At 47.3% G+C, this 19,976-nt stretch overlaps 1 protein-coding gene across 1 annotated transcript in view; it reads left to right on the forward strand.

The window, feature by feature from the left end:
• tle2a (TLE family member 2, transcriptional corepressor a) overlaps positions 1-19,976 on the forward strand; it is a 69,183-nt gene that overhangs the window by 47,779 nt on the left and 1,428 nt on the right. Inside the window, exons 7-19 of the mRNA XM_083647662.1 lie at positions 4,165-4,372; positions 5,243-5,259; positions 6,408-6,503; positions 8,013-8,057; positions 10,022-10,183; positions 10,746-10,872; positions 14,499-14,704; positions 15,093-15,172; positions 16,519-16,768; positions 17,140-17,387; positions 18,000-18,147; positions 19,194-19,344; positions 19,628-19,704. Of these exons, the coding sequence (XP_083503788.1) occupies positions 4,165-4,372; positions 5,243-5,259; positions 6,408-6,503; positions 8,013-8,057; positions 10,022-10,183; positions 10,746-10,872; positions 14,499-14,704; positions 15,093-15,172; positions 16,519-16,768; positions 17,140-17,387; positions 18,000-18,147; positions 19,194-19,344; positions 19,628-19,704 (1,815 nt within the window). The remainder of the gene's footprint in view (positions 1-4,164; positions 4,373-5,242; positions 5,260-6,407; positions 6,504-8,012; positions 8,058-10,021; positions 10,184-10,745; positions 10,873-14,498; positions 14,705-15,092; positions 15,173-16,518; positions 16,769-17,139; positions 17,388-17,999; positions 18,148-19,193; positions 19,345-19,627; positions 19,705-19,976) is intronic.

Consider the following 19,976-nt stretch of genomic DNA (forward strand, 5'->3'; position numbering starts at 1 on the left):
TGTGTGTGTAACACTAAAACACTGGGGCCTACCCACGCTCACCCACAACATTAATGTGTGTGTGTAACACTAAAACACACTGGGGCCTACCCATGCTCCCCCACAACATTAATGTGTGTGTGTAACACTAAAACACTGGGGCCTACCCACGCTCACCCACAACATTAATATGTGTGTGTAACACTAAAACATACTGGGGTCTACCCATGCTCACCCACAACATTAATATGTGTGTGTAACACTACAACATACTGGGGTCTACCCACGCTCACCCACAACATTAATATGTGTGTGTAACACTAAAACACACTGGGGCCTACCCACGCTCACCCACAACATTAATATGTGTGTGTAACACTAAAACACACTGGGGCCTACCCACGCTCACCCACAACATTAATATGTGTGTGTAACACTAAAACACACTGGGGCCTACCCATGCTCACCCACAACATTAATATGTGTGTGTAACACTAAAACACTGGGGCCTACCCACGCTCACCCACAACATTAATATGTGTGTGTAACACTAAAACATACTGGGGCCTACCCACACTCACCCACAACATTAATATGTGTGTAACACTAAAACACTGGGGCCTACCCACGCTCACCCACAACATTAATATGTGTGTGTAACACTAAAACACACTGGGGCCTACCCACACTCACCCACAACATTAATATGTGTGTGTAACACTAAAACACACTGGGGCCTACCCACGCTCACCCACAACATTAATATGTGTGTGTAACACTAAAACACTGGGGCCTACCCATGCTCACCCACAACATTAATATGTGTGTGTAACACTAAAACACTGGGGCCTACCCATGCTCACCCACAACATTAATATGTGTGTGTATCACTAAAACACACTGGGGCCTACCCATGCTCACCCACAACATTAATATGTGTGTGTAACACTAAAACACACTGGGGCCTACCCACGCTCACCCACAACATTAATATGTGTGTGTAACACTAAAACACACTGGGGCCTACCCATGCTCACCCACAACATTAATATGTGTGTGTAACACTAAAACACTGGGGCCTACCCATGCTCACCCACAACATTAATATGTGTGTGTAACACTAAAACACTGGGGCCTACCCACGCTCAACCACACCATTAATATGTGTGTGTAACACTAAAACACACTGGGGCCTACCCACGCTCACCCACAACATTAATATGTGTGTGTAACAATAAAACACACTGGGGCCTACCCACGCTCACCCACAACATTAATATGTGTGTGTAACACTAAAACACACTGGGGCCTACCCACGCTCACCCACAACATTAATATGTGTGTGTAACACTAAAACACTGGGGCCTACCCATGCTCACCCACAACATTAATATGTGTGTGTAACACTAAAACACACTGGGGCCTACCCACGCTCACCCACAACATTAATATGTGTGTGTAACACTAAAACACACTGGGGCCTACCCACGCTCAACCACACCATTAATATGTGTGTGTAACACTAAAACACTGGGGCCTACCCATGCTCACCCACAACATTAATATGTGTGTGTAACACTAAAACACTGGGGCCTACCCACGCTCACCCACAACATTAATGTGTGTGTGTAACACTAAAACACACTGGGGCCTACCCACGCTCACCCACAACATTAATGTGTGTGTGTAACACTAAAACACACTGGGGCCTACCCACGCTCACCCACAACATTAATATGTGTGTGTAACACTAAAACATACTGGGGCCTACCCACGCTCACCCACAACATTAATATGTGTGTGTAACACTAAAACACACTGGGGCCTACCAGGCTCACCCACAACATTAATATGTGTGTGTAACACTAAAACATACTGGGGCCTACCCACGCTCAACCACACCATTAATATGTGTGTGTAACACTAAAACACTGGGGCCTACCCATGCTCACCCACAACATTAATATGTGTGTGTAACACTAAAACACTGGGGCCTACCCACGCTCACCCACAACATTAATGTGTGTGTGTAACACTAAAACACACTGGGGCCTACCCACGCTCACCCACAACATTAATGTGTGTGTGTAACACTAAAACACACTGGGGCCTACCCACGCTCAACCACACCATTAATATGTGTGTGTAACACTAAAACACTGGGGCCTACCCATGCTCACCCACAACATTAATATGTGTGTGTAACACTAAAACACTGGGGCCTACCCACGCTCACCCACAACATTAATGTGTGTGTGTAACACTAAAACACACTGGGGCCTACCCACGCTCACCCACAACATTAATGTGTGTGTGTAACACTAAAACACACTGGGGCCTACCCACGCTCACCCACAACATTAATATGTGTGTGTAACACTAAAACATACTGGGGCCTACCCACGCTCAACCACACCATTAATATGTGTGTGTAACACTAAAACACTGGGGCCTACCCATGCTCACCCACAACATTAATATGTGTGTGTAACACTAAAACACACTGGGGCCTACCCATGCTCACCCACAACATTAATATGTGTGTGTAACACTAAAACACACTGGGGCCTACCCATGCTCACCCACAACATTAATATGTGTGTGTAACACTAAAACACACTGGGGCCTACCCATGCTCACCCACAACATTAATATGTGTGTGTAACACTAAAACACTGGGGCCTACCCACGCTCAACCACACCATTAATATGTGTGTGTAACACTAAAACACTGGGGCCTACCCACGCTCACCCACAACATTAATATGTGTGTGTAACACTAAAACACTGGGGCCTACCCACGCTCACCCACAACATTAATGTGTGTGTGTAACACTAAAACACACTGGGGCCTACCCACGCTCACCCACAACATTAATGTGTGTGTGTAACACTAAAACACACTGGGGCCTACCCATGCTCACCCACAACATTAATATGTGTGTGTAACACTAAAACACTGGGGCCTACCCACACTCACCCACAACATTACTATGTGTGTGTAACACTAAAACACTGGGGCCTACCCATGCTCACCCACAACATTAATATGTGTGTGTAACACTAAAACATACTGGGGCCTACCCACGCTCACCCACAACATTAATATGTGTGTGTAACACTAAAACATACTGGGGCCTACCCACGCTCACCCACAACATTAATATGTGTGTGTAACACTAAAACATACTGGGGCCTACCCATGCTCACCCACAACATTAATATGTGTGTGTAACACTAAAACATACTGGGGCCTACCCACGCTCACCCACAACATTAATATGTGTGTGTAACACTAAAACACTGGGGCCTACCCACGCTCACCCACAACATTAATATGTGTGTGTAACACTAAAACACTGGGGCCTACCCACGCTCACCCACAACATTAATATGTGTGTGTAACACTAAAACACACTGGGGCCTACCCACGCTCACCCACAACATGAATAATTTGCCAATAATTTACTGACTACACAGAAATGTAGCCTCCAGGCAGATGTAGATGTTTGTGACCTTATTTCTCATCAGTATGGCAAACTGGTTCAGGTTGACTTGGCAGCAGTGCTTCCTCTACTAAAGAGACACCTCCTTGACATCTTGTCTTTCTCCTGTCCACTTCATAGCATGGAGACACCCACCTTCCTTTCCTCCTGTTGTCCGCGTCCCATGAAAGGAGCAGTTCACCCAAAAATGAAAATGTCGTCGACTCACCCTCATGCCAGTTGAAACGCAGGTGAACCAAAGAAGAATGTACATTGATCAGAACCGAAGGTTAGGTTAGGTTAGGTTATTCCATTTGAAGGAGACTACTCTGATGGGCTGTCATGGTCCTGTGCTGTTGTCCCATTGGCGCAAACCGGCGTCAAAAAAGAAGCAGAGCTTCGACTCTTGCCTTCAATACTCTTTGTGTGAAGTTTGTCCTCCATATAACACAGGGAGGTTACCAGCACACCTCGAGAGAAGAACCAGTCACCTGCTTTTCTCTGGAGTTGTGCGGGCAACCTCCCTGTGTGTTGTATGGACAAACTTCACCTGTGTTTCAACTGGCAACTGGGTGAGTACTGAGTAATTTTATTTTTGGGTGCACTGTTCCTTTAAACTCTGTCCTCCAGTGCCTGTTAGTCACCCCCAATATTTCCTTCCCCCCCCCCCCCCAATGCCGTCCTGTCTTCCCCTCTACAGCAGCAGCTCCAGGCACAGCACCTCTCCCAGCATGCCCAGGGCCTGCAAATGGGCCCGCACCCGGGACTGGCCCACCCCGGCCTGGCGCTGGGCGGCGGCTCCGGCCTGCTGGCCCTGTCAGGGGCTCTAAACGCCCAGCTGGCAGCCAAGGATGAGAGGGCCCACCTGGAGGCAGCGGCTGCCGCGGCTGCAGCCGAGCACCACAGAGGTACAGGGACGAGGGGGACCTGTGGCTGGGCGGGAAGAGGGACACGGGGATGGAGAGTGCCAAAGTCACGCTGGCTTCTGAGTTCAGCATGGAACATAAGAGATTTCATCCCCCATTAATTTCCCCCTAAAATATTTTTTTGGTCCGAGTGAAATGCTCTCTCCTCATTCTGAATATAGCTGAATCGCTTGGTTTGACCAAGCAAAACTTTTTTTTATGTTTATGAGGATTTGAGGCTGCTGCGATGTTTTAATTTCCCTCTGGGGATCAATACATTTTTTCTATTCTATAAAAAAAATTGAAACGTCTATGGGAAAATGAGTGGGGAACAAAATCACTTGGGTCGCATGTGGAACCCGGAAGAGGGCGTGATTTTGACACTCTATGCATCATCTTTGGATCGTTTGGAGAGTTTTTGCCGGGCCGGGCTTGAGGCAAAATGAGCCGTAGCCACTTATTGTTTCACTTAGCGGCCCCTCGAATCCAAAAGCGTCAAATCCTAGATGGGTTTAGGGGCTTGCAGAGAGCTGGGTTGCACTTTCAGTGATGGAAGCATCTAGCTGAGGTGGGTTATAGAGAATTACCGGAGCTCGGGTAGATGGATTCCGATGATTGGCTTGGCGTAGAATTCTTGGCAGGGCCCAGAAGTGGTACTGATGATAACACTCCTCCAGGATATTTTCCACTGAGTCATCAGCTGTAGAGTGATGTAAAGTGATGGGAGATAATGCTGTGGATGCGCGTGTGTGTTTGTGTGTGCGCGTCTGTGTGCGCGTCTGTGTGCGTGCGTGTGTGTGTGTGTGTGTGTGCATTTGCTCTCTTTTGGCCTGCTCCTGGGACGTGGGGCACTGCTGCCGGGGATGCACTTAGACCGGGAAGCAGGACCGGTGAGTGACACACACAGAAGCACCATCACCTGTTTAACATGTAGCTTCCCATCTCACACATGTCCACACTTTGTTTCAGAATTCTTCATCAGGCCTGGGCGATACGGATTTAAAAGAAAATCATATCTGTATTTTTAGGGTGAACGGCGATACACGATATATATCGTAAAGTGGGCTAAATGCTCAGTTGTACAGGAAGTCAAAGCCACACGTGATACATCACAAGCACATTAACCCCTAACCCTCATCAAGATCAAATACAACGACAGGGTTTCCTTCCCTGACTATTGGCATTTACACTAAATATTCACACAATGTGATTTTTGATCAATAATCAGTAATGTGAATATAATGACTAAGTGGCTAAAGGCAAATAAGAGAACAGGTAGAACAGTCTGGTATGTTGAGAAAATTACACTACCCCCTTGCATGGGATCCCATGCACATCTCTTGCAAGCACAGACATGACGACCTTACGCGGCTGGTAGCACCATACTGTAACATTCGAATGTTGATTAATGTATGCAAGTTCTGAAAATTGCAAAATTAAATATTTAAAAAAGAAATAACAATTTAGTTCACAAGACTTCAAAATAATAAAATTCTGACACTTTGGTGGGTGGAAAAAAGCATACAAGAGTGCCAAAGCATACATAAACCCCTCGTTAAACACTTCGTTAGTCCTCTCCTCTCCTCGTTAGTTCTATCCTCGTTAGTCCTCTCCTCTTTAGTCCTCTCCTCATTAGTCCTCTCCTCCTTAGTCCTCTCCTCGTTAGTCCTCTCCTCCTTAGTCCTCTCGGCTTTGTTAAAGAGAACTTGTAACATGGCCCGTCTGCCTCTCCCTCCTACAGCCAGTTGGCCAATCGATGCGGCCTGATATTCTCTCACATTCATCTCCGCTGCTTATGAGCCTGACATGATTTATGCAGTCCCTCTCACCTCATTATCACCCTCTTCTCCCCTGTCTGCCCTCACCCCCCCTGCTCTCCTCCTCTCCTCTCCTCTCCCTCCCTGCTCTCCTCCTCTCCTCTCCTCTCCTCTCCTCTCCTCTCCCTCGCTCACTGCCTCTGCTCTCCTCAATTCATTATGCCCTTCTCCCCTCCCCTCTTCATCCCTCTCCTCCCTCTCCTCCTCTCCCCTCCCCCCAGAGTTCTCTGTCCAATGGGGACAAGGGACGCTCGGCAGACTACCTCAGCAACGGCAAGAAGAGGAAAGCTGACGAGAAGGAGTTCATGACAGACTATGTGAGCACGCTTTTCTAACTCGTGAAGTTTAATCTTGAAGTAACTCAAAGAAAGCTTCACCTAAATGTGCCAGTCTACGTTGTGGTCCCGGTGGGACTTTTGGACAGTCCGCCTCATGGTGCTGGATAATATTAAACTGAAATATGTGCAGCCATTACAGCATCCATTATCGTCATTGTCGCCATGCGAGTGCACGCTTAAAGAGTGGGTTAAGTGCGTCGTCTCAGCCAGTCTCCACCTAGTGGACAATTCTGGGAGATGTGAAAAATGGCACGGGGGAGCCACAGAGAGCAGGGAGGTTTGTCTGTGATGACGGCTCATTCATCTCTGCTTGGTGTCAGTAACACTTTTGTGATCGTAAAGCATTTGGCCCTGCCAACGGCAAAACACCTGCGCTGACATCACTGACTGATGTGCTGCCTGAAGTGCAATACAGTTGAAAGTTTCAGCACGCAGGAGAATAGTGTCACAACTATTTTCTGCTCACACAAGCGGATGCAGGGTTTAATTGGAACAATGTTGAAATGAAGTACAGGGCCGATGCTGTTCGCTGTATAGAAACTATACAACCACGTTTACAGCTCAAAAAAGTCATGATCCACTCTTTAAGAGGGAGGGTTTTTAGTAGACTTGTTATACTGTTGAGTGTTTATTTTTACGCTTTCTTTTACTGTCTCAAGTAATATCAGAATATCAGCATAACAAAATGACATCAGAAGAACCACCATCATGGCTCTGGTGCCGTGTGTAAAACGCACACCCATCCCATTCTCCCTAACGAGCAGTCAGGGTGCCCGGGCTCTGAGCGCTCTGTTGGCCGGTGGCAGCAGGAGCACACTGTGGTTGTGCTGCCTGGGCAGCTCACAGTGTTTCTGGGAAAGAAGGCCGTGTGTGCCCAGTGAATCCTCCCTGGACACTGGTTGAAATAGCAGGGTATCCGCGGGGTCTTGTAAAGTATTAAAAGTTGATCAATCAATTTCGGGAAAATTAAGGCCAAATTAGTTAAATGAGTGTATGATATCGTCCTATATCGATCGCAGACCCCTGAATTGAATCAATATCGTATTGTAGCAGATATCAGAAAATGTATTTTTGTCCAAATAATCTATATAATATTGTATCGTGATGATGTGACAAAAGGGTTGTGTGTGGTTGAGGGTCTTGAAAAAGTCTTGAAAAAGCTCTTAAAAGGTATTTAATTGAACTTGAGGATTCCTGCATTATACCCTGAATACAGCACAAACAGACAGTAGATCTGGCTGAGATGTGGACGTGCCAAAGCGTTATTCATACAATAAAGAAACACAAGCAGTGTCTTGTTTGGCTTCTGCAGAGGATTTCACCTGCATCAAGTTAAACATGTAGAACTGGATCTGTCTCTACTTTGTTCAAGTGTAGGCGTGTTATATGTAACATATATGACATGTAACTTACATACAACATACTGTATGGAGGTTGATCTAACCCCCCTTCTCTCTCTCTCTCTCTCTCTGTCTCTCTCTCTCTCAGGGCAGCGATGCGGATAAGAGTGATGATAATTTGGTGGTGGATGAGGTCAGTAGGCGGCCGCTGGCCTCTGTTCGCCTCACTTCACAGCTTTCATCTGCATACATCATGTAAACACACCCACCAGGACAGCCCCACCCCCCTACATACACAACCATAAAACACACTATGTACACACACACACTCACATGCAATATATGGCATCTGCACTTTGCGAGCGGTTTTATGTACCGTTATTTTATGTATGACTGACTTTTACTTTTATTAGTTTTATGAATTCATGCAGACAAAAGCAAACAAAGTTGGATAATACAAAGGATAAAGAGACACGCACACACACACACACACACACAAGGTTGGAAAACACTCCCAAGGGGTTTGTAAAACTAATACATCACAAGCACAACAATTATTTTACGTAATAATCTGTGACATTTCATATACCGGTAAATAACTTTCCACGACTTTGCTACTCGCCAGACGATAAAACACAATAGTGATTCAGCCTATATCCAGTTGATTGAAAGCTTTTACGTCACAGTGTTGAGTAGGTTTTTCCTGGTCAAAATGCCATGGTGCACAGTCAGGAAGTGATGCGTTTTTACGGTTCCAGTGTGTTTGGAATAAATAGAAGAACTGGGTAATTAGCATGAGCAGCGATAGCTACCATGGCTGAACAGACAAAGAAATGAATAGCCGTTCCCAACCTGCGGGCTGCGAAGATATTGCAAGTGGGCCGCCAAATAATTTTTTTGTGGGGAAAAAATAATATTATGTATGAGAATGCATTTCTCTATTGTTGAATCCATTATGTAATTTGTAATCCATTATTCATACAGTAGCCTATTGCAGGCAGCCCCTCACTTTTAGTTTGTGATTTCTGTGCGCTGCTGATGGACAGCTCTTTTTTATCGTTAAAATAAAAAGTGCTCGGAGAAGATTTTCAAGTGGGCGATGAGTTGGAAACCGCTGACCTAGAGAATCTTGGGGGGGGGACGAGAATCCAAAGAGAAATATGTCACAGTACTGGACACCGTTTTTTTTCTCTTTACTATCAAACCCCACCCCCCACCCCCGATTTTATTCCATTTTCTTCTCCAATTGTACATTATTCCGCTGCTGCCCCGGTCGCTGCTCCACCCTCTGCCGATCTGGGGAGAGCCGAGACATGAGCAGTAGCCAGCCGCTTCTTTTTTCACCTGACAGCTGGAGTCTCACCGGTAGGACGTAGCATGTGGGAGGATCACGCTATTCCAACCAGTTCCCTTCCCTCTGAACAGGCGCCCCGACCGACCAGAGGAGGCGCTAGTGCACCGACCAGGACAAATACCCTCCCACAAACACCAGCCAATTGTGCCTGTATGGACGCCCGACCAAGCCGGCGGTAACACGAGGATGCGAACGTGCAACCCCCGTGTTGGTAGGCAGGGATTTTACCGCTACACTACCCGGACGCCCAAACTGGACACGGTGGTTGATTAACCCATTGATACCTGATGCAGCATTTGTGTGTGTATCCCTTTAAAAAAAAGGGATACACACACAAATGAGGGATATACATGCAAATGCTGCATCAGGTATCAATGGGTTAACAGGTGATTGATGTGAGGGGCAGTGCAGAAACACCAAATGAACGTCTGCTTATCACCAAACAACAAAAAGGGAGCTTAGGGATTACCAGAGACCTTTAAAATGAGAGAGACCCCACTCCAGGCTCCGCCAATCGTAAGAAATTGAACTCTTCCGGTCTCCTAAAGGGGCGAGGTTCTCAGCTTGGCTGTCTGTCAATGGTGTGAAACTTCATTGGCTGACCAGTCTCAAAAGGGGGCGTGGCAGTGGCGAGACTTCCATGGCACAGATACAGGAAGTGACCGGAGGTTGGGGGGGGTGTATCTATATTCAAGATCTCTGGGATTACCGCTTTAAGCTGTTTTCTTTGGAGGAATGAAAGACTCCCTCTCCTGCTGTGCTGCATGGCACGGACAATAAGCCAGTGTGCATTGTGGCTGCAGGACCCGTCGTCCCCGCGCAGCGTGCAGTCCTACTCGTCCAGGGAGAACGGCCTGGACAAGATGCCCCCGTCCCGCAAAGAGGGGCCCCCCCAGGCCAGCCCCACTTCCCTGGCCTCCTCTAGCAGCCAAGCCTCCCCCTCCCGCGGCAAGGAGCCCCCACAGGTGGTCTCTCACACACACACACACACACTCACACACACTCACACTCTCACACACACACACACACACTTGCCTTAAAACTAGAGCCCGGCGGTCATCAACCGATATTATCGGCTGATATTGGCCTATCACCGATACTGTATCGTATCGCCGTATATTTTTCGGCCATCTCTGTATCTGTATATACACATGCATTCACTCATTCACCCTCTCACACACATGCACACACACAACTAAATGGAGACAAAACACATGGCACATTTGGATGCGTGTCACACACAATATAACAATAGTGATGTCCATGGCACCCCCAGATCCCAGCACACACAGACTGCAGGCTGTGCTCTTGTTCAGGGTCAGCTAGTGGGTCTCACCTGGTAGGAGTGGGACTAGAGTAAACTCTACATCCAGCAGTTATTCTATTCAACATCCCACACACATCCAGCCAAGGCTTCTGACATCCCACAGGTTTCTCTGCTCTGCTCCCGTTTCCTTCTATGGCTCATATTTCTTTCACATTTATTTATTTATTTATTCCTTTATTATATATTTATTATATTTCCAGAGAGAGAAGTCCAGTACTCCCGGTATGAAGCCAGGCACTCCCATGTCTCAGGAGTCGAACACCCCGGGGCCCAGCGGCCCCCCGCAGTTCCGCCCCGTCCCTGGCAAGCCTGGTGTGGACCCACTGGGTAAGAGCACCTTCCCCCCCTCCCCCCCCCACACACACACACACACGCACACACACAAGCTGTTTTCACACATGCGCTTTATACCGGCAAATGACCAGAAAGCGGTGTAATGCCTTCATGTGTGAAAGTTGTTTTCCGGTATAAGCGCGCCCCCGTCATCGCGGACATTTCACCACTTCTAACCTTGTCATAAGAGCGGTATGTCTGCTTCATGTGTGGGCGTGCAGATTTCCCCCCCTCCCCTCTCTGCTCGCTCTCTGGCCAGTCCTTCAGTCCTCCTCGGTCAGCAGCCTGACAGACGCAGCGAAAATGGCAGCGGCTTGTTCTGAGAGTCTTGCAAGCCGCCCAACGCTTGTAGAGAAAGCAGATGCACGAAGCGAAATGTGGAAGTATTTTGCTTACGTTGCCAACAGCGAAGGCAAGCCCCTGGACACATCAAACGAAGCCAGTCTGTAAAAAGTGCTTCAACGTGACGCAGGTGAACGGATAAACATCGAACCAGCCAGGCTATTTCTCTCAGACAGGGATCCCAACTTCTTCAAAGATTTCAGTTCAAAGACTGGTTAGCGAATGTGAAGGATACAACATACATGCCCTCTTAAGTCAAACGAGTGTGACTTATTGTGTGACAAGCGAACTTATTTCACCATCGGAGTTTTGCCCCCCGACCCCCTTCAAATACAGGTACTTTCGCTGCTGTTTTTACACATGTGATCCCTCAGGTGGGAAGGGAAATTCCGGGAAATAGCCAGTCTTGATTTACAGGTAATTTCCCTGTCTGTATGTGTGAAAAACAGCTACAGTGTCTGTGTGGTCCATATATTGTACAAAACAAATCCTACTCAAGTAGAGGTACTGAGTCTGTTAACTCGCCGAAATTAGATGTAAAATGACCAGTGTAAAAATCTACTTAACTCATTGAGTGCCAAGGACGAGTATGTTCGTCAATTGGTTTAGTAACGTAGAGTGCCAAGGACGAGTATGTTCGTCAATTGCGTTTTTTGACGGTGGGACGTGGATCAAAGCCAGATCCATCTCCTGTGAAAGTATGGTGGCTGTTGAATGTGTAAAAGCTATTTTAGGGACCCATTAGGTGGCGACAGTGTTCTCCAGATTAGAGAAAGGCGAGGAAAAAAGAGAGAAGAAGTAATGGGGAAACGGAAATCGCATCGATATGCATGAAGCATAACGTTAGCTGTGCCTGTGAACAGCAGTCATCTGCTGCCACAATTGAGCCCCTCCGTGTCCGCTGCGATAGCCCCTCCATATGATTTAGTTGCCGACACCAGCGTCTTTCTGAAAAGTTACATTATTCTCAGCTGGGAGCCGGCGACAGGCTGTGAAAAAGCGGGGTGCAGCGCACTTTTCAGTCCAGAGCAAACGCACTCACAGCAGAGCCCCAGAGACACTCCCACGGAGGAGGAGGGGGGTGGGGCACGCAGGGCACTACAGCATACAACCATTGACAGTAAACACAGACCCAGGCAGCAGCAGGCTCGATGCACAGACCCAGGCAAACAAGCTAGAATAGGCTATCTGATGCCCACCAGCAGTAAATCAAGACCAGCAAGAAGGTGTAGGGTCTGCGCACGCAGGGGCCAGCGCTGCTGGTTGCAGCTAAAAAATATTATTTGGCCAAACAAAATTCCTTTGTTTTCACTCTTTTATTGAAGGAAATTATTTTTGAGGTGTCACTACATCAGAAAATATTAGCTTCAGAGTCAATGATGTGCTTGAAATGCTTCCTTTCACAAAAGGCTGAATATCTCAGATTCTAAATTGAATCTTCTCCGGCTCATAACTAAAGAACGGAAAATGGTATCAATAAACTTTTTTTTGCAGATGATAGAAGAGAGTCTCATCGTTCTTTGTGCGTGTTCGGTGTTTACATAGTAATATCAGACAATATTCTGTGGGCCTCGAGAAATCACTGAAAACGCTCTGAAACTCTGGCACTGGGAGCGTCCGTTCTCCAAAAGTGGCTGGCACTCAATGAGTTAAGTAACTAATTTTAAAAGTAGCTCATTTAAAATATACTCCGAGTAAAGGTTACTGACGTGCCGAGTTCAAACTTGATTTGTGTAATTGGAAAACTGGGAGATTACAAACTAAATGCACAAAGTAAAGCCAGATGACTCTTCTCTTCTTTGCTGACTGTGCATTCACTGTGAAAGGCACCAGTTGGCCAATTTATGAATGAGCAGTTTGTGTTGCTTATGTAGAGCCACAAAATCTGTGCTCTGTAATGGTTGTACGTTTATGCAGAAACATACTTTTTCTTTCCAGACCCATTTTCTCCCCAATTGTACTTGGCCAATTTTCCCCCTGCTGCCTCGGTCGCTTCTCCACCCTCTGCCGATCTGGGGAGAGCCATAGACTAGCACCATGGGAAGCAATGTCTGTTTGATGCAATCATCAAACAGACACACAAATCTAGAAATAAGATGCCTGGAATGAGGGGGGGCTAAGAAAACAAAAAAAGCATGTTAGAAACGTACTTAAATTAAACTGATATCACACAAAAGATTTGTCAAAAAATACACACAAAAGGCTGCTGAATTCCACTAAAGGGAGTAAATGTAATTTTTTACTTGTACCCTTGGCTAAATGATTACAAGGTGCCATTGAACTTCAGAAAGCCTAAGCCTGATGTGAAGGTATAAAGTGTGTCCACCATCAAAGGACAAACTGTGATGTTCTATTTTGCTTGTTTCATTTGTTTGTTCTGTGTCTCACTATGTTGCTCAGGAGACCAAAACGACAAATACCTTCAGCAGTCCTCTCAGGGACAGGAACCTTCGTTGCACACGGGAGCACTTTAAAATGTGGCACTTCATTTGTAGAAATGGCTTTTTAGCGCTCAGTCGCTTTGTTACTTGGAGTGATTGTATCAGCGTGTAGCACCCAGCTGGGTGTTGGGCACCCCCGCGGCCTGTAGGGGTGTCAGCCAACTCCGCCCACCATCTGGCCTTCATAAAGCAGCTGTGGGCGAAACGTTCAACCCTCCTCACGTTTTAAATGGAAAGATTAGGAGAGGTGACGGACTGTGACTGTGAGCTGGTTCATAATGAGAACCAATCTATTCCAATGCATCTCTCTCTCTCTCACACACACACACACACACACACACACACACACACATTTTATCTTTCTCTCGCTCTCCTTTTCTAGTTTACCTCTCTCTCCTCTCACATGCACACACAGACACACACATTATGCAATGATGCATTACATACACTCTCACAGATGCACCTGCATGCACATTACATACACACTTTTGCTGCAGGAAGGCCTGGTGGCCAGCAGGGGTCAGTAGTGGTCCAGTGCTGCAGTGTGCTGGCCTGCGTTGTGTGGCAGGCAGCCTGGCATCTTGTTCACAGGCTGTCAGTCACAGCTGCCTCGGGCACTGAGAGGCTCTGCGGCGCGAGTCACCTCAATAATAACATCTCTGGCTTATTCCAGCCTATGCTAAAGCAATAGAGAAGCCATTCTGAATGACATATTGCATGTTTCGCTCAGTATTGCCCTATAATGTTGCTCCCTTAAATGTATCATAACCAATATCCACCGTTCTCTCTCTTCTCTTGCCTCCGTTTTCTCTCCTCTCTCTCCTTCGCCTCCCGCAGCTCTGGGGCTGAGAAACCCCCTGGCGGTGCAGGGAGCATACCCCCCGGGGGCTTTCGGCCTGCCCCCTCCCGGGGTGAACGGGGAGCTGCCCGGGGCGGCGGGCTACGGCGCCGGCCTCCACCTGGTCTCCCCCCAGATGAACGGGTCTGCAGCCGCCGCCGCCGCTGCTGCTGCCGCCGCCGCGGGCTACGGGCGATCCCCCGTGGTGAGAGAGACGTTCCCTCCCACAGAGGCTTTGTCTTTTGGATGTCACTGTCATGTGCAATACCTGTCGTCGTTATGAGCCCATCAAAAGGGGCTGAGAGAGAGGGGTGTATGTTGGAGGAGAAGGGGGCTGTTTGAGATGGAGAGCTATGGGGGAGTGAAGCAGCAAAACCCCCCACCCCCCCCTCGCCTCCATTTATTCTTAAGCATCTATGACCTTGGCTTTTGAAAAGTCTCTTTGCCTTTATTTGATCTCGTTTGAGTCTGATCTTCCATCTGATATTGTCTGTGTTAGATTTTCCCGAGCGACAAGTCTCTCCTCTCCTCTGTTGTCAGGTCTCTTCAAGTCTTTCAAGTGCTTGACTGCGTGTATATCTTGTCTTTTCCAGGTGGGCTATGAGTCCCCACACCCGCATATGAGGGTCCCCGGGCTGCCTGCCAGCCTGCAGTCTGCTGCCTCGGGGAAGCCGTGAGTCTCCTCTTCCTCCTCCTCATCAGTCACATCTGAGTCTCCTCTTCCTCCTCTCATCAGTCTCCTCTCCCACGGAGTTCAACTATTAACTGCAACCAAAAAGTCCTGCCATTTCAATTACAGCATCAGAAGAGCCGTAACAATGAACAATTGTGTCAAAGAAAAAACAGGAAGGAAATATTTTAATTAAAAATTGACGAGCAGTGCGAGGCTTATGAGAGCTGAAGCTCATTTAAGCGGTGCTACTCAACGAGCCTGATTCATACTACTTATTATACAGCGATGAAATTGTCACGTCATGGTACATATAGAGTTTGGAGCCTCCAGTGTTTTGTTAGATGAACCAAATTGTACAATTGTACAACAATATGTACCCCGTGTATCACAAACTTTACATGAAACTTCCACTCTGAAACTCCATAACAATGTTAAAAAAAACAAAACAATGTCAAAGCCATCTACCTTGCTTTTCTGGGTTCAACTTTGGGTTTGGTGTAGTACTTTCCTTGAATAGCAGTCTTAAATAATAGTTTGAGTGCAGTAGAAGAAAAGTTTTCAACTATCTCAAACAAATGGTCAACAATAATGTTTTGGCGTCAGCCCATCAAAATAAAGTCTTTCCAGAGCCAACATTTTCTACCAACGTTTAATCCATCATTGAAGAGACAGAGACCAGTTTCTCCACGTCCAGTAGCCTCAATAGACCAGAATGCAACACACCTACAGTAGCCTCAAAAGACCAGAATGCAACAAGGCCAGAAAACGCATTGCGTGTTGTTTAAGGAGCACAACTCTCGCATTTTCTCAACTGGAACAACTGGCTGCCTTGCTCTTACTCTCATCTCATCCCACATCTGAATGCAACAAGTTCAGGCCCGTTCTCTGGGGGTTCAGGCCCGTTCTCTGGGGGTTGTTGAAAGTCATTGTGGGAAATGCAGAAAATCACTAATTGAAGCAGAAGATATGACATTGTAAGACTATCCAAAGGTGGAGGAAGCATGTGCTAGTCTACAACTCTCCCCAGATTAGCAGAGGCAATGACCAGGACAGCAGGGGGAATTGGCCAAGTACAATTGGGGAGAAAAAGGAGTGGGTAGGGGGGATCTGGGGAAAGAAAAAAAAAGGGGGGGGGGGATATATATATATAAAAAGTCTGTAAAGGTCGTCATCAAAGTTATATTGTGTACAATGTATGCTACCACAAGTACCAGTAAATAGGTTTGCCCTCTCTTGTCTCCAGTGCCCCTTTTGTTCCAGTCTGATTGCACGTTTAGCTGCAGCTTATGATTATTATTCATGTATTATTGTGTGCATCATTGCGTCCTCTCTCTCTCTCTCTGCAGCGCCTACTCGTTCCACGTGAGCGCCGACGGCCAGATGCAGCCGGTGCCCTTCCCCCCCGACGCCCTGCTGGGCCCGGGCATCCCCCGACACGCCCGTCAGATCCACACCCTGAACCACGGAGAGGTGGTGTGTGCCGTCACCATCAGCACCTCCACCCGCCACGTCTACACCGGAGGCAAGGGCTGCGTCAAGGTGTGGGACATCAGCCAGCCAGGCAGCAAGAGCCCCATGGCCCAACTCGACTGTCTGGTGAGCCGCCGGGGAGACGGGGGAATGGATATCTGTACAGTGATGTTTATTGTACTTGGACATGAAGACACCCTCTCTGTCTCGCTGTCTCTCTCTTGTGCGCGCACACACACACACGCACGCACGCATATACACACACGCGCGCTTTGTTTGATGAATTACCCTTACATTGTTGTCCTAAAGCCAAATCCGCCAGCAACTTTATTTATTGCTCTGATACTGCTGAAGTAGCATGTTTTAACTTCAGACTTCACAGATGACTTATCCCCCACTGTCACTTACAGTGTGCTGCATCGTATATCATTATATATAAATAAACAGACATCTTTATGAGGTATTTGTATTTCTCTCTTTTCGCCGTGCCCAATCAGAACAGGGATAACTACATCCGCTCCTGCAAGCTGCTCCCCGACGGACGGACCTTGATTGTGGGCGGGGAGGCCAGCACGCTGTCCATCTGGGACTTGGCCACGCCCACTCCCCGCATCAAGGCGGAGCTGACGTCGTCTGCCCCGGCCTGCTACGCTCTGGCCATCTCCCCCGACAACAAGGTCTGCTTCTCCTGCTGCAGCGACGGGAACATCGTGGTCTGGGACCTCCACAACCAGACCCTGGTCAGGTGAGGAGAGAGGGAGAGGAGAAAGGAGGGGAGGGGATCACAACTAGACTGCAGTGAGTTGAGGAGATGGGAAGGAGAAAATAAAAAAGATGTTTGGTTTCTTACAGTAGCTCTTACCACTATATTTCATCAGAGAGAGGAGAGGAGAACGGGTGTAGGGGAGGAAATATCTTGGTCTGGGACTTCTGCAAATAGACATCAAAAGTCCGGTAATAATGAGTGCGGAAGAGGAGAGGGTGGAGACATATTTTAGTGAGGTAACCAAAGCAGAGGGAACAGAGGCAGTGGAGAGAGGCAAGTCTGAGTTTCCTGCTCAACTAACGTTGGACAATCAACAGGTGTAGAGAGAGAGACACTCAACCGGTGTAGAGAGAGACACAACAGGTGAGAGAGAGAAGGAAGGAAGGAAGGGACTTTTGCGATCATATGGAATGTGCTGCACAAACAACCTCTTTAGGATCAATTCAACATATTTTGCCACACTGGGGAACGCAGCTCTTTCTTTCTGGCCCAATCACGATCAGGAATAAACACAATCTAATCAACTGTCCAGAACGAAAACACTATGCATGCAACTAAACACGACCACTCTCTCTCCCTCCCTCCATGCAGGCAGTTCCAGGGTCACACAGACGGGGCGAGTTGCATTGACATCTCCAACGACGGCACCAAGCTGTGGACGGGCGGGTTGGACAACACCGTCCGCTGCTGGGACCTCCGAGAGGGACGCCAGCTGCAGCAGCACGACTTCACCTCGCAGGTACACACACGCACACACACACACACACACACACACACACACACACACACACACCCACGCAGTCCAGACTAACAGGCATTAGTCTGCCTGACCATTTGGTGACTGCTATTTATCAGATACGAGCTCTTCCTATAAGGTTCTCCTATCCTCTTTTTTCCTACATCTCTCCCATCTCATGTTGTGCACTAAAAGAGGTTCATTGAACAAGCTGATATTTTGGTGAACGGCTGAACTGAGCGCAGCCTTTTACAAATACATGAATGTACGTGAGCATCGTTAACACATGCGGGAGTGAACGGCGCTCTTATCGTTCTCGCTCTCTTACCTCGATAATTGCCCATGTGTTCAGATGCATGTGGTCATTTATATAAGAAAAAAAACAGGTTTTGCTGTCATTTCACCACGCTGTGTCTGTCTCTTCTTCTCTCTCTTGAATCCCTCCTCTCCTCTGCCTATGGGGGCGGGGGGCTCAGACACACAAGCTGACTGACACACAGCGTTGAGCCTGTTTTTGGGCTGCGTCAAGACAGCAACAGTTTACCCAGACTAGCAACGGAGAAATGCCACAATTTACTATTTCAGAATAAAGGTTTTCAAATTCTCACCTTTAGAGAAAAAAAGGTATTTCAATGAAGGAAACAGCAAATCTTGTATCAAAATATGGATGTTAAGATTACATATGGAGTGAAACTCTGGCTGTAAATCACTACTCAAAATTGATATTATGGTTAACATTACAATGAGAGTTTTATTTTGAAAGCCCTAAAGCGGAAGACCTACTTTTACATTCTGGCTGACTTGACGCTCATGCGCTAAATGATGGGTGAGGGGAACTAATTTTTTGGGACTGTGAACTTAGTTCAAAGTTCAAAATTGTGAACGATGAACGTGATATGAACGTGAACTAGTTCATTTTAATCTGTGTGAGCTGAACTTTGAGCTAGCTCTTGTGAAGTGTGAACTTGTACAACACTGCCCATCTCTTACACTTATCCTTCTTTCTCTCCATATCTCCACGTCCTCCCTCCCTCCTCCCCCGTCTCCAGATCTTCTCTCTGGGCTACTGTCCGACAGGCGAGTGGCTGGCTGTGGGCATGGAGAGCAGTAATGTGGAAGTGCTGCACGTCTCCAAACCTGACAAGTACCAGCTGCACCTCCACGAGAGCTGTGTGCTCTCCCTCAAGTTCGCCTACTGCGGTAGGCACAGACACACACACACACACACACACACACACACACACCCACACACACACACACACACACACACACACAGTGTCGGGATTGATGGTTTGGTTACATCATATTCCCTCGGGGTATTCAATCACAGACAAGCTGAACAAGTCTCTGCTTCTCTCGTTTCTCCACAAAGCGTTTCTTCCTTTTAGCCTTTGCCGTTTTCTCTACAAAGCAAGCCGTTCCTCTGCCGTCTCCATATCTGTTCTCCCCTGAGGCCTTATCTGTTGATCTGTTTGTCCTGTAGGTAAATGGTTTGTGAGCACAGGCAAAGATAACCTCCTGAACGCATGGCGGACACCTTACGGATCCAGCATATTCCAGGTAGGCCCCGCCCCCCTTCACGCTGTTCTGCAACTGTTGGATACTTTCCCAATACTAAGTCCTAAGTCACGCCCTCTTCCTAAAGGATTTCATTCCCCATTCATTTTCCCATAGACATTTAGAAAAATCCAAGCAATTCAACCATATTCAGATTATATGTGTGTGTGTGTGTGTGTGTGTGTGTGTGTATATATATATGTATATTTATGAATGGGGAATGGAATCCCCTTAATAGGTCCCATGCCGAAAACGGCACTCTCCTAGGAAAATCT

The sequence above is a fragment of the Poromitra crassiceps genome, assembly GCF_964638095.1.
Source record: "Poromitra crassiceps genome assembly, chromosome: 12".
Taxonomy (NCBI): domain Eukaryota; kingdom Metazoa; phylum Chordata; class Actinopteri; order Beryciformes; family Melamphaidae; genus Poromitra; species Poromitra crassiceps.